Below are 15,645 nucleotides of genomic sequence, written 5' to 3'. Positions count from 1 at the left end.
AATTCTCCATATAATTTGTTTTCTATAACAAGATGATAACACCTACTAGTTGTCAAACACAAGCACCAACAAAATAATGCAACAAACATAAATCAACACTATCAAAGGTCTTATTAAGTTTATTATTTCACACATGATATCATGTCAACATTACTAGTTGTAAGGATCAATTTATCAGCTTGCAACACAAGAATAAGGATACCATCATTGGCATGATTAATACACAAACTACAATGATTTCATGACAACTGAAATTCTCTCAATGAAGAAATGATCAAATATTTTCTTAGCATATACCACAAGAATGCTTTAACAAATATATAGACATATGCATGTTACAAACAACGTAAGTGTCATACAAGACAAAACCAAGATACTACCACAAAAACAACTCTTCACATCCATGTGATGAACCTCCAATTGAAACCAAATACAATCCAAATGGTGTACATCTTTTCTATAGGCACAAAGGTCTCAAAATGGTCAACACCTTCTATTCAAATACGCCAATAGCAATCAACTAAAACAAGTATTTTTCAACAACACCATCCCAAAAAACAATTTATCTTATAATCTCATTGACAACCAACAAGATTCTCCATAGAGTAGGTGTAATGTCCCCTTCCAACCAGTGATCACTCTTGGTGGAGAATAGCCTATTCTGGAGGCCCGTAGGCTATTTTTGGCAGAATTAGGGTTTCCATCTTCCGAGAGGATTTTGAGTGGGTAGCAGTTGGAGTCTAGGATTCCTGATTGTGGAGTTTTTCTAGGTTTTCAGAGTGCTTCGTAGTGATGGTAAATGCATTGCGTTCAGTTGAGGTTTGCATACTTACTATTTTTAGTAAGTAGGGTCTTAATAGCACATTTTTTTGGGCTTTTCGAGAGTTTTCCGACAATATGACATGCAACTTCATCTGACTACTCTTCAGTGGACTTACTATTTTTAGTACCAGTTGACCCCGGTTTGTACCCTAACGGAATTGGGAGTCACTATTTTTAGTAAGGGTGGAAATTTTTTAGGGTTTCAGTCAAGTCTAGCAACATCGGCTATTTTTGGCAGTTATTTGATGGCTCAGTGACTCAGTTCTATTTCTGGCAAGCATAGTTGAGTTCAGAATGCAGTTTAATGGACTTGGTCATTTATCATTAAAATGACTTAAGTTAACATTTTTATGACATTTGGTCTGCAAAATGGTTTATTAAATATCAATACTTTGTCCAAGTTTAATATTCAATTATTAAATTGGACGACTTAGGAAAGAGGGAAAAATATTCTATTCATAAGATTTTATTATTTCTCCTAAGTCAGGGGTCAAAAAAGGGAAAAGTATTTTGAGATATTACTTGTGGACCTTGGACAAGTTCGAACTTGTCTAGGACTTGTCTAGGAGAGGGAAAAATACATCTTGGGCGGCCATATGCTGGTGTAATTAAATGAAATGCAACACTCATTTGGGTGAAATGAAATGTCATGTAATGTGGGCGAATTTGGAGATGTTGATTTTGAATTTTGGTGAACAAATGTTATAAATAAGAGCTTTGGGCTCTCGTTTGAGGGATATTATAAAAATTATACTATTATGCTGTAGGATTGACTCCAAACTACTTCGAGGGTGAAAACCTCCTGGGGCTCTTTACAGATTTGAGTGTGAGACATCACTCCTAGTTGTGCTTCGATCTTGGATTGCTTGGTTTGATTCCTGTGGATAGCGTTTTGTTGGAGAGCTGAGTGTGTGGCGTCTTCTTCCTCTGGAGGGCGCGATTTTTGGTGAAGAGTGTGGCTTTCCTTGTTGGTCGTACTTTCCTTGCTAGTCGTACCTTCCTTTGCTGGCCGCACCTTTGGTGTTTGGTGTGCTTGTGTGGGAGGAGATTTCGGTGGTTTTGTGTTTAGCGATTCTAGTTTTTGGGTGTGTACAAGTCTCTAGTGTTGTTTGGGCTTTGTTGGTGTGGCTTTCCATAGTTTGTTGTGATTCATGGTGACTGATTGGATCTTCTTATTCTCTTCTATCTTATGTGATGTTTATTGTAAAGCTAAATGGTAGTACGATTAGCGGTTTCAGTTTGCTTTCCTCTATGTAATTCTCACTGCACAAGTGGAAGAGGCTGGCCTAGCTGCCTTCAGTGATTGTAATTTCGGTTTGTAATTGTCCACGCGCTGAATAAGCAGTTGAGTCGAATGTATTGTTGTCCTCCCGCTGAATAAGCGGTGGAGTTGATAATAATTTTCATGTCTGGTCCTCCCGCTGCATAAGTGGTAGAGTGTGATTGTCATTTTCAGTGTTTGGTTTGTTCCTGGCAGATTGCCGCCAAGAAATTTCTAAGTTTCCATCTCCCGCTGAATAAGCGGAAGGGGCTCGCTTGCCGCCCAAATTTGTAATCAATCTCAGTTTTCAAGCATCTAACGATCCCCTCAACACTGTATGCTCTCACCCTCCCAGATTGGGCTCTCGGTGATCAAAAGGTGGAAAGGGTTACTTTCAGCAACATTGAGATTATCTTTCCTAACCTTAACGGGTGCTTGAAGTGTTTGTTGTGTTTAAAAATAAAAAAAATAGTTGGGGATATTACAGTAGGAGAAACCAACTCCCTTTTTCAATAAAATAGTAATCCCCATCGTCAATGGCATTCTCCCAACTCAAGCCTACCACAACCCTCTTGACAAGTCTAAGGATCACAAGTACACATGAGCTTGCCATTGAGTTCTTTGAGTGTCTACATGTTAGTGTACAAATTTGTCATTTTAGAATAAACAATAATTTGACTTGATTTAGCCTAGGTGTAAAGACAAACTGCAACTGACAGTTGGAGAAATCACTATCAAATTAGTGATTTTTCTTTGAATTTAAGAGGTACAGCTCCCTCATAAGATATAATTTAATATTTCTCGGCCACGCTTTTAATGAGAAAGCGGGAAAGGCAAACTAACATCTAGGCATCACCATGCTATAGATACGATTGAGATTTAAGATTAAAGGAACAAAGGTAAACAACACAAATTATCCACTCATGCCCCAGGAATGATAAACAAGAGAAAGAATCAGTAATTCCTCTTCAGATATATGAACAGCCTAGAACTCAAGATTCCGTAGTAAACATATGCATAATCTAATAGAACAAGAAAGCACCAAAGAACAACTGCGAAAACTCAAAGATTAACTTGCAGTCAACGGGTATACACATAAACACACAAATTTTAATATATATGTTTCCTCCTTTTTCTGATGAAAAACAAATAGCTCAAAGACTACCCTGCCCTTGTACAAAGATTATGTTTGATACAGAAAATTTTCTGCTCTCCCTTACAAAGAATAAAAGTGCCTCCTGATCTAGTCTCAGTCATATGTCAAAGCATAAGGGGGATCAAAAATATGGGCTTTCTAATGTCTTTTGATTACATATTTATAGATCTCCAAGGAGCCCTTTCAGTTCTAACTTCTGTAACAGCCCATAACTTCTTGAAAACTGATTCTTTTAAAGAATTGTTACAATATAACTTAAAAGAGTCTCCCAAACATAAAAATACAGATAATTATAAAGGGGTTCATAATAGCACTAAGGTTGAGCTATCATCCCCTTTGTCCTGTAGCATAATCTCCTATTTGTGTTGGCTACTGCTAATTAGTTTATTTGGTTGGATTGTAGACAACATTGTGCATTTACTTCTGGTCGTGTCGCCTCCTTTTTCTGATGAAAAACAAATAGCTCAAAGACTACCCTGCCCTTGTACAAAGGTTATGTCTAAAGCAGAAAATTTTTTGCTCTCTCCCTTTCATAGAATAAAAGTGCCTCCTTCTGATCGAGTCTCACTCATATGTCAACACATAAGGGGGAACAAAAATATGGGCTTTCTAATGTCTTTTGATTATTTATAGATCTCCAAGAAGCCCTTTCAGTTCTAACTTTTGTAACTGTCCATAACTTCTTGAAAGCTGATTCTTTTAAAGAATCGTTACTTACAATATAACTTAAACGAGTCTCCCAAACATAAAAATACAGATCATTATAAAGGGGGTTCATAACAGCACTAAGGTCGAGCTATCGTTCCCTTTGCCCTATAGCATCATCTCCTATTTGTGATAGCTGCTACTGATGAGTTTATCTAGTTGAATTACAGACAACATTGTGCATTCGCTTCTGGTTGTGTTGCCTCCTACAACTTGACGCAGAGCAGGGGTGGACAACCACAAAACACTTACAAACAATCACTCTTTCAAACCCTTTATCACCAATTGGTGGGTTTTCCTTCCCAAACTCTCATTCTTGCTTGTAGCCTTTCAAAAGGGCATTTTTAGACATAACGTTTCAATCCCAACCAATCTCCAGAAAAGAAAACTTGTTTCAGATACCCACTTGGCCATTATTGAACATATCCCAAAATCAGGGTAGGGTTCTTTGTATGGAATGCTTCACAACTTGACTGTTCTACTTATTGACTAGGCTTAATTAGACAAACATGCATGCAAAAGAAAAGAACAGTCATCTATAACTTTCACAAATCAAAGAATTAGGCCAATCGCTTTGGTGAGATTGAAAAGGACCTTATTACAGACCTTTCCTCAATTTTTTGTCAAAATCCAATGGTGGAAATAAGAGAGATGCCATTTTTCCCAGAACTGGTAACCCTAAGGCAGACTCAAACCTGCACTTACAAAAATGATCATAACTTCTACAAATCTTCATGAAATTGAACAAAACCAAAAGCAAATGAAACTAGATTCATTTATCCATCTTTTCCCACTGGTTTCAAGCCAATACAGGTCCGTACAATACGCTGCAACAGGACTGTTACAGGGAAAATCTGGAAATGGTAACCACTAAAACGTTCATAACTTCCTCAAAACTCAATGAAATTGAGTGAAACAAAAAGGAAAAGAAAGTAGATTTGATGGTATTTCATCCCCAATCATTTCCAAATCAATATCAATTCATACAAACACGTACAATGCAAAGAAACAGCAGGGTAATGTTCAGATTTGCAAAAAACAGAGATATGTTTATCATTCCAATTTCAAGATTTTCAATAATCACCATCTCCAACCACCTCTCCCTATGTTCGACCTTCCAAGGCTTCTTTAAACATTTACCAATAGTTCTCAACTACATTTTGAGTTACAACTATCCAACTTCCCTCATTTACAACTTATGACTCTTCATATTCCATGTTTTGCAAATTTGACAACTTTTAGCAAAATGGACAACTTGTGCATCTTGACACTCCAACACACCTAGCAACCTAATATGGACTCCAACCCACATGACATGGTCTTAAATGACCTTATTACATGGAAGAACACCAAACAAAACCAAAATGCTTGACATTTCTCCACGTCATTTCCCTCACGGGTTCCATACCTAACTCTGCACTTGACCTGCCAAATAGGTGGCACCCATCCGCTTAACAAAAGTTGTTCCCTTTAACTTTATCACTGCTTCTTTCAATTAGGAATGAGCATCGGACTCCACTAAAGGTTTTAAAATTGCTTCTAACTCCCATTTTGTGCCATATTCTTTCCTCATCTATATTGGTCCCTATTTAGTTCAAGATGGAGCATTGGAGTCCAACAAGCTTTTCTAACTTATCCACGATCTACTTTTTCTTTAAGTTTCCAAGTGTAATCTTTACCTTCATTATCCTTGTGCTTGGAGTGCAGCTTAGATGGTCAAGCTCCGACACAATTAGGCAATTGCATCGGAGTCCAACAAGTTTTCCTAACCTCTTCACGGCCCGGTTTTTCCTTTGTTCCATTTTGTTACTTTGGTCTTCTTTGTTCCTTGCTCTGACAACAACTTGAACAATCGGACATTGACATGGTTAGAAAACCACGTCGGAGTTCGACGTTTGTTTTAAAACTTTACAGACTTGGACTTTGACATAAGACTTGAACATAAGGATCATCATAAAGGCCAATTCAAGTTTGGTTGTCGTACTCCGACAAGGGACTTAGAACTTGGACTTCGAAACTTCAAAGCCAAAAGATAAGAACTAAGTGAAATGTTGAAGTATGAATTTAAGTGTCAGGCTCCGATGAGATTAAGAAACTGTATCGAAGTCTGAACTTGGGATGAAGTCCAACAATGATTAAAAACAATTCAAGTAAGAAGTTTAGGGACTATTTGGCCAAGTACATGAAGGATTGCCAGGGTCTGATGAAGGTTTGCAACCAAAACCCAACACACTTTAAAACTAAAAAACCTGACACATTTAAAATGGAAAAGCCAATATATAGAAAGTATAAGTGAAAGTGCGAGAGTCTGGGTGAGTACAAGGACTTTATGAAAGTGTACAAGCACCAAGACATAAGAATAATACACCTGAATTCCAAGATGAAATATAAATCAAAAATTTTATGGGGAGGGGAAAAAATTAGGCAACATCACATAACTAGCATCTGAGCTTGCTACCTAAATACTCTTTAGTTCCCAGTTAGGTGTAGAACAAACATCTTAAGGAGACCCGAGCGCACTAAAAACATTTGATATGGTTAAATATTTAACAATAGCTAGAAAAGCATCATAAATACTAGGGTGGGAGGTACACTTGTGGAAGGATAGTTACTTATCTTCAAAGATTACATCTACAAGTAGTGACTGTTTTAGAAAGTGAGATCATTTGAATGTATTGCCTTAGACTTCTCACCATAAATAACAAAGATGTGCCAATATCTTCCTCTACTCATCTAGCATATGAGACCAAGCATAACATCCAAGTGCGATTCAATTTGCAGTCAGTACATGCTTCTTAAGTATCATGTTTTTTTTTGCTGCCTAAGAATATAATTAGTATACTTTAAGATGTGCTTAGAAACTAAGATTATGAATCTGTCCACAGGACCACCATATAAGTCAACATAAACTATTTGCAAACAACTGTTTTCTCTCAACAGATCACTCCTCTAAAAAATATGTAAATGATGTTCAATTTACATTCAATATGCAAGTTATATTCTATTAAATTAATCTTCTTGTATATATTATAGCCTCCATAGTTGAAAAACTCGGACTCGCCACGGACTCGGCAAACCAAAAATTTGGACTCGGACTCGGACTCGTGAAAGACTCGTGAAAGACTCGGCAAGGACTCGGCAAAAAAAAAAACCGTAGTTTTACAAAAAAACATAAAGAAATTAATGCATTTAGAGAACATAAGAGCCATAATTGAAACATTACACATGTCACATACTCATAGTTTCAAACTTTCAACTCTAAAATGTATAATACCAAGATTTCTTCAATGCTAATTATGCTTTTATATGGAGCCTAATCAGACTCGGAGGTTAAATTTTCCCTACTTCCATCGGCGCAATTTCCCCCCATATTTTTCGACGGGGGTTTCGGGGCAACGCCCCCAAGTTGGGGTCAAGGGGCATCGCCGAAAGATCCTAAAATTTGACTAAGTCTGGAAAATTGAAGAATCCTCCAAAAACTAGATTTTGCATTATAACTCCTGGAGGTTCGAAACCACTCTCAAACATCCTGACAGTATATATGGAATATAACTTAAAGTCTGGAATGTCATCTTGATCTTCAAATGCCCTGAAATTTGGCTAAGTCTGGAATGTCTTCCTAATCCTGAAATCTGACTAAGTCTGGAAAATTGAAGAATCCTCCAAAAACTAGATTTTGCATTATAACTCCTGGAGGTCCGAAACCACTCTCAAACATCCTGACAGTATATATGGAATATAACTTAAAGTATAAGAAAGAAGAAAGATAAAAGGAAATGTCACTTATACTTAAATGTTATATTCCAGATATGAATCCTGACGGAAAGACCTAATTTTTTCACATGTTAAACTCAATTTTAAAGCTTGCATGACATTTTCTCTAGGTCGCACGAGTCCATCTGAAAGACTCGCGAGTCCATGCAAAAGACTCGCGCGAGTCCTTGCACAAGACTCGCGAGTCTTTCAGATGGACTCGCCAGGACTCGCCTCGGCGAGTCTTGGCGAGTCGACTCGTGGCTCCCATGGACTCGCGAGTCCGTGGCGAGTCCGTGGCGAGTCCACGAGTTTTAAAACTATGATAGCCTCAATGTATGAATCTGACTATCTTCTTGTTTGTGGCAGGTGAGGAGCATTTAATATATTCTATATCGTATCTCACGAATGCCACTCAATATAAGTATATTACAAATGGGGTACGGTCAAGCAATGCCTTGATCGGTCATGACCGATCAAGACATTACTTGATCGTGCCTCTTTGTTTATACTAAACAAATGCATGTTCAATGTTAATACCAATCGGTGTGGAAGTATCATAACAACCGATGTCTATCGGTGTTCACACAATGTTAACAGCCAATAGTTATCGGCATGTTAGCCTTAACAACCGATAACTATCGGTGTAGGCTTAACACCCGATAACTATCGGTAACCTTTTATTATAATGCCACCCGATATATCATATGCAACCCGATATTAATCGGTGTTTTGATTAATCATTTATTTATCATTATTTATGTTAATCGATATAAATTTAAATACAAGATTTATTAATCAATGAACATAAACAAAATACATAGTATGATTATCAATGAATAGGTTATTTATATGCAAATGTAGAATGGCTATCAAGGAGGAATTAATTGCTAGAAGGTTTTATCATAGTTATCGATATGATAGATGATTGAATGAGAGACTTCATTTATCTCTCATTCAATCATTTATCTTACCGAAGCTATCATGCATTAACAAAATATCCCTATCATACTTGCTGAGAAAACAGCATCGGTAAACACCACTCCTTGGAGACACGCAGTGTGATCTATGAATCATAATCAATCCAAAAGCTGCAAAATTCAAGTGACCTATTGCTTAATGCCACAACCAATTCATATGATCCACATGAACACAAACAGAAAAACTCTGAAGGAATTAGGTGTACAAAGCCTAAAGAATTTGTAAATTTTTAATTCTACAGCAAGATATCTAGATACAACCACATTGAAACCATGATTAATGCCATTAGAAGTTTTTGAAATCCTCTACATTTGAGAACTATTGTCCTATGTTTTGCATGCTACTTGTAAACCCAAACCAAAATATCCCCAAAGATAGATCTATAAGCATGATTTGGATCATAGAACAATAATTTTCATGATTACAGAAACTTCTAATGACTTAGTACTCTGCAAACAAGATGACATGAAAATTAAAATCATTAAGGCCTTTCACTACAAACATAACTAGCCAAAATTCTATCTACTTTCTAGGCTGCACCATTTAGTATACAGATGAAGCAAGAATGTAAATCTTATCATCACAAATATGATTTTATTCAGAATAAAACACAATTTGTTCATTTGTAGTACAAGCATGCAAATTGAAACTTTTTCCCATCTTGAATTCATGGTTGCAGGAGCTTATTTTCCTTCATGGTGCTCTAATGATGCCTTTATTTGCCTTGCCATTTGTTCTTTCCCTAGGATGCATAAGCACTTAATTCAGAGACAATTCTTAAATCATTATGTCACAAAAAACATTTTAAATATTGCCCTACCAAGCATGGACTTCAAAGAAAGATAACTGGAACATCCACCTCATGTTTGAAAGATTTTGTAAAATTATCTATATGACTTCACAATAATCTGTCAGTTGCCACCGCAGCTAATTGACTCATACCAAATGGTCTTAAATGAGATCAAACTCTTAAGATGGCAATGTTCCAGTTTTACATATGGATGAATCGTGCCTCATTAATTTTAGAAAAAAGACTTCTCCAAATTTGAATGTCAAAACAAAGTTATACACCATATGCAGACTATTGAAACTGACTTTTCTCACTTTTGCTTAACCACATTCTTTTCTTGCCTTTAGTAAATCATTATAGTAATCTATATGATTCACTGTAGCAGTCTATGATTTGTTGTGGCAGTTTGTACAAGTCTGTACAGCTACATTCTTCCTCCACATGTGAAGCAGCAAAACCCTAAAAAAATTAGTTTTCCTGGATCAAAAGCCCTTTCAATTTCTCAGTGTATTTTGAGAAGCAATTCCTGTCATTACTAATCAAATGTCATCCCTATGCCTTAACCTGCTACATATTCAGCTTCCCTTCACCATGGCTTTGATACCATATTGAAAACTTAGAATTGACATTAAGAAAACTGATGAACCACCTGTTGGATTCAAGGGTGCAGCTGTATTTGCAAAGATTGATTTTCAACTGGTTGTCACTAAATAAGGGTGTAGAAAGTAACTAACACAACACAACATTGGAAAAAAATCATGGCCACTTTGGATTTCAAGTAATAGCCTTTAGCTAACCAATGCTCTAGTGAGAGGACTTTTCAAGTTCTATTTAAGAAATATGTTTCTAGTTTTCACTTGTGATATTCTTTTCCACAACAAAACTAGGGAAGGTCGTTTGAACCACTTCAAAATTGTTTTATGAATTTTGCACCAAAATTCTTTATTTGCAAAGAATCAAAATGTGATTTTGCAGAGTGAGCTTGTGTACTTAGGAGACATGAATACTAAGAAAGCTTTCAAAACTCTACTCAGATACAAAACATCCTTGAGAATCACTCTAAAAAATGACTTGATTGAAATGCAATAATGGGCTGTGGAATTTGTATAAATAATCTGTCTAAACATTATTCAGGCCTCATGGCAGCCCTTCAAAAGACCAATTCAAATGGATAGAAGCAACTGCAGCTACCTTCTAACCAAAAAAGGTAGTTAGGTCCAGCTTTATACTCCCAGTTGTTTTTGCGCAATTATCAGGCAAAAGCAGAGGCCAAACCCTTTTTAAAGTAAAAAAACTAAAACACAGGGTGAAATCACTAAGCATTTAGGATCCAAAGAATTCCTTCTTATGCATTTTGTAGAAAAGTCAAAAGTATTTGTTGGGACAACACTTCATTATTTGGATAGACAATCAAAGCCTCGAATTCTTTACTTGTCATAAAGACCTTGACAGAAGGACAAGCAAAGTGGATAAGCAAGTTAGAAGGTTTTGACAATGCAGTTCAATTTAACAAGGGTTAAACAATGTGACTACATTTCCATCAATTCCTTCCCTACGATCAATCACAAAGTACATTCCATAGTGCAATAAAAGCTTGAGAAAATTTTGATTACTGAGGTGTAGTTGAAATATCAGATTCACTAGAAGAAATTGTCATCTGAAAATGCCACATAAGGACGACTTTGAATATTGCAACATCTAAAACTACAATTACTTTAAAACAAGCAATTCAAGGAGAGGGGCTGGTATGGTTCTCATAGATAATTTGCTTCTATAATAACCATTTACAAGACACCTATTGACAAGGAATTTCGAGGGTTGATTGGGACCATCTTTCTAGGTCCATAAGGTGTTTATATTGTTTGATCATGTTAATCAGTGTACTTAGTCTTTTTATGCTTTTTTGGTTTAAAACTAAAAATCTAATCATCTCACAAGCAAAAGAACACAAAGCTAAAATAAAAATTAGCTATAGAAAAGCTTTTATGTGTGAGTATGTTTTTTGGAAGTGGTTCTAAGTTTTTAGGTTTGTGGAGGCAGTGTCTTGTAATGTAACTATACCATGCTATGAGAATTTATTGGTGTGGTATAGTGCCTAGATCTCTGAAAGGAAGTTCTCATAATATTACACTTCTGTATCTTTCGTATTTCCAAGCAATTAAATCATTAATATAAACCTTAAATCTTTTTCAGTTTTTAACATAATAGAAAAGATAAAAACGAGAATTTACAATTCTAAACTGCTTCTTCAATTCAGTCTCATAATTTTTCACGGCAAAGTATTTCTTCTTCAGCATTTGAAGCAGTCAAGGCAAGTTACAATTGAGCTTGTACAATTGAAATCCACACCATCTTCATCTCAACAATTGCTTGCCAAAGATATGTTAGCCACAAACAAAAATGAAACAAATATATAAAATTAAAAGTCATAAAGGTCTAGCATGTTCCTGTCTAAAAAGAGTCTCCCTGTTTGTAAGCATAAAAAACTGACACTCCTTTTATAAAAGCAGAAAATAACTTAGGTGATGCTTCAAGTAACGTGATGTATTATCTCATATTCACCAGAGCACCAACCATGTATTTACTCCGTCTCCACATATCAACCATATGAGTTTTATTCCCTTAAGCCAAATTCTTCTACCTATAATAGATAATAAGAAAATTGCAATAAATGATGGACCCTATAGTTCTTCAAACTCGAGCTTTAATGCATCTCAGCACTCCTCACAACCTCAATTTATGCACTGATACCATATTGTAGGAACCACCTCCGTATGTGTAAAACTATAATCATTAATGAGCTTGTTAGTTACAAAAAAAATAGCAATGAGTACACACAATAAGCAATAAACAAATTGAATATATTTTTTCTCACTATAGTAGGCCTTCTTCAATTATGTTTGTATGCATGAAACATGTACAAAAAATTATAACATTCTGCAGTTGATGTCTCTTTAACTTCAAAGAACTTTTAATATCGCTATTATATTAACTCCTATAGCACCTCACATGGCACTTTAACTTTACACAACATATATTTTAATCTACTTATAACACCATGATATTGGCAAGTCCAAAATACACTTTATGTTGATATACCATAAACTTATAATTATCAGCAATAACTTTATAAAGTATTGCAGCATTAAATAGCTTTTAAAACATAACAATATATGAGAACAAAAAGCAGTTACTGTGGTAATATTTTTCAATATGCTCACTTATAGATATGAATATTTAAGGTATGAATCAAAATTTCTTCATAGATTCAGCAGATCTTGACTATCTTACGAGACAGTTAAAATCAATATCATCATTATCATTGTAAAATGTAACATGACAATTTACAAGTGATAATTATTCTAGATGATCCCCACCTCCAGAGTTGAAACATATAGCTACTTATTATAATAAAAAGCTTGAATAGGAAACTTAGGCACTTATCACACATATATAATCCTCGTCTACAAAAATCACACACAATCTGGAAATACAGATATCTCCAAAAATCATAACCCTAATCTACACAGTGTCCAATATGTTCAGGCCTAACTCATACACTATACCCTATCATCTCTTTTGACTATAGAATTCTGAATAAGTGCAGCAAACGCAAATAGGGAAGGATGTGTTATGTATGGCATTTGACTATTACCTAAGTCACAGGATACGGCGATTTTCATGGATGAGGTTCGAATTTAATCGAATTTCAAAATTCTATTAAAAAAATTGAATTTAATCGAATTTCCTCTATAAAGCACTGCTATCTGCCTCTAAACACAACTCAGCTGGTCGTGGGTATTCTTTGTATATGCTTTGTATCTATTGGGTCATGGGTGTCTACAACTGTTGGGTCGCCCTCGGATTTTCTCCAACAAGTGTCGCTATTCTGATAATTTATTAGAAGTGTACATATATTTAAAATAAACAAAATTATAGAAGGCGAATTTTATCCAAATTTTTTTCAAATTTTTCCCTTGTCGAATTTCATCCGAATTTCATGGTTGTTGAATTCGAATTCGAATTCGAACCTTGTGACTTAGACTATTACATATGAGACCTTGAAAACCCATTATTTATCTAGATAGTAAATCAAGGGTCACAAATAAACTACACATTTGAACAGTAATTACCATACTTAATGCCTGCTTTGCAGTTATTAACATAGGAAAGTATGTGTCAATAAAATTATTGTCTACATCTACCCCACCTTTAAGACTGGTTGGGTATCTGCACTTAAACACAATCAACTTCACTATGGATGACAATGTTCTTTAGTCACTGCATCTTTCCTAAATGAAAGGAAATTAAGGCAGCCGAACAACTTCCTACACTAAACTTGAGAGGAGGGTATGCAAACTTTTTCAAATCTTTATAATAGTTACAAAAATAAACATAAATAGCATGCAAACTGTTGTCATTTTATGACACCCTTGGTCCAGCAGCGAGAACCGATTAGAGATATGTTCCATGGACCAACAATGCCCCTGTTGATCAAGCACCAAGTTAGGGAATCAGGAAAATGCTTGTGTTCTTTTGTCATGGGTCGGATTTCAGGCACTCTCCCTTCATCCTTGCATCTTTCCCCCCTCCCGAAGTCCACTATGTAAATGTTATTCAATTCTCAATTCAAGATGCAAGTTATATTCAAGGTTATCTTTTCTTTCAAATATGTGTTATATCTTTAATATGATAAATCTGATTATAGTCTTGTATGTTGCAGATGAGAGGAGCATTTATCGATTTCAATGTCCTTCTCACAAATGTCGATTGATATATATATGTATGCAAGGAGGATCAAGCAATACCTTGACCGGTCATGTCTATTAGACATGACCAATCAAGATATTACTTGATCGCGCCTTTTGAATTATCATAGTATTTAACAATCGGTGTATATCAATTAACAAACCACCCGATACTTAATCGGTGTGTCTATCATATGCAAGACAACCGATGCTAATCGGTATGTATTAGTTAAGCCCGATAACAATCAGTGTTCACAATTAATATACTAACCGATATTAATCGGAGTGCATTGGTTAAGCCCGATAACAATCGGTGTTCACAGTTAATATGTTTAACCGATATTAATCGGAGTGCATACATTTTAATGTAAACCGATACCAATCGGTATTTTGTGCTATGAGATTTACAACCGATGATTATCGGTAGTTAAGCATTGGTCGAACTTTGCAAGTATGGTTGAATATATACAAATTGAAGAATGATCATCAAATGAAGGAACAATAGCTTGAAGTCTTCATCATAGTTTATCGATAGGATGGATGATTGAATGAGAGGCTTCATTTATCTCTCATTCAATCATTTATCTTACCGAGGCTATCATGCATTAACACACTAGCCCGAAATTCCCTTCCTTGTCAAATTTCAAGATTTAGGGAACCAGTCTAACCCTTACCTTTTTGGCAAGAGTTAGCCGGTCTCCTCCCCGAAATCCGAAAACCCCTTTCTTTGTCAGATTTCAGATTTTGGTAAGCGTTAGACCATTTCCCCGAACACCGAATTACAAAAACCCTTCCTTTGTCGGATTTCAGATTTTGAAGAACTGGTCTAACCTTTACTCTTTTGGTAAGCGTTACACCGTTTCCCTGAACCCCGAAATACGAAAACTCTTTCTCTGTTAGGTTTTGGATTTCAGGGAACTAGTCTAACCCTTACTCTTTTGGTAAGCGTTAAACTATTTCCCTGAAACCCAAAATACAAAAATCCTTCCTTTGTCCAATTTTGGATTTCAAGGAATCAGTCTAACCCTTACTTTTTTGGTAAGCGTTGAACCGTTTCCCCACCCCGAAATACAAAATCCCTTCCTCTATTGGATTTCGAAGTTCAAGGAATTGGTCTAACCCTTACTCTTTTGGTAAGCGTTAGACCATTTCACCGAAACTCGAAATACAAAATCCCTTCCTTTGTTGGATTTCGAATTTCAAGTAACTAGTCTAACCCTTAATCTTTTAATAAGTGTTATACCACTTCCTCGAACCCTAAAATATGAAATCCCTTCCTTTGTCGGATTTTGATTTTTGAGAAACAAGTCTAACCCTTACTCTTTTGGCAAAGTGTAAAACCATTTCCTCGAAACCCAAAATCCCTCTCCTATCTGCCTCTCATCCCTTCCGTTTTTCAGATTCCGAGGTTCCTGATTCCTCGTCCATA

At 35.8% G+C, this 15,645-nt stretch overlaps 1 protein-coding gene across 6 annotated transcripts in view; it reads right to left on the bottom strand.

The window, feature by feature from the left end:
- LOC131038963 (SCAR-like protein 2) overlaps positions 1 to 15,645 on the bottom strand; it is a 70,036-nt gene that overhangs the window by 16,340 nt on the left and 38,051 nt on the right. The window contains exon 1 of one of the 6 annotated variants that reach the window (XM_057971589.2): positions 11,700 to 12,050. The exons of the other annotated variants lie outside the window; for them this stretch is intronic. Within the exon in view, the coding sequence (XP_057827572.2) occupies positions 11,700 to 11,765 (66 nt within the window). The 5' untranslated portion in view covers positions 11,766 to 12,050. Of the gene's footprint in view, positions 1 to 11,699; positions 12,051 to 15,645 lie in introns of those variants that run through there. 6 annotated transcript variants of the gene reach the window in all.

The sequence above is a fragment of the Cryptomeria japonica genome, chromosome 7 (genome assembly GCF_030272615.1).
Source record: "Cryptomeria japonica chromosome 7, Sugi_1.0, whole genome shotgun sequence".
Lineage (NCBI taxonomy): Eukaryota > Viridiplantae > Streptophyta > Pinopsida > Cupressales > Cupressaceae > Cryptomeria > Cryptomeria japonica.
This window is presented reverse-complemented; position numbering and strand designations above follow the sequence as displayed.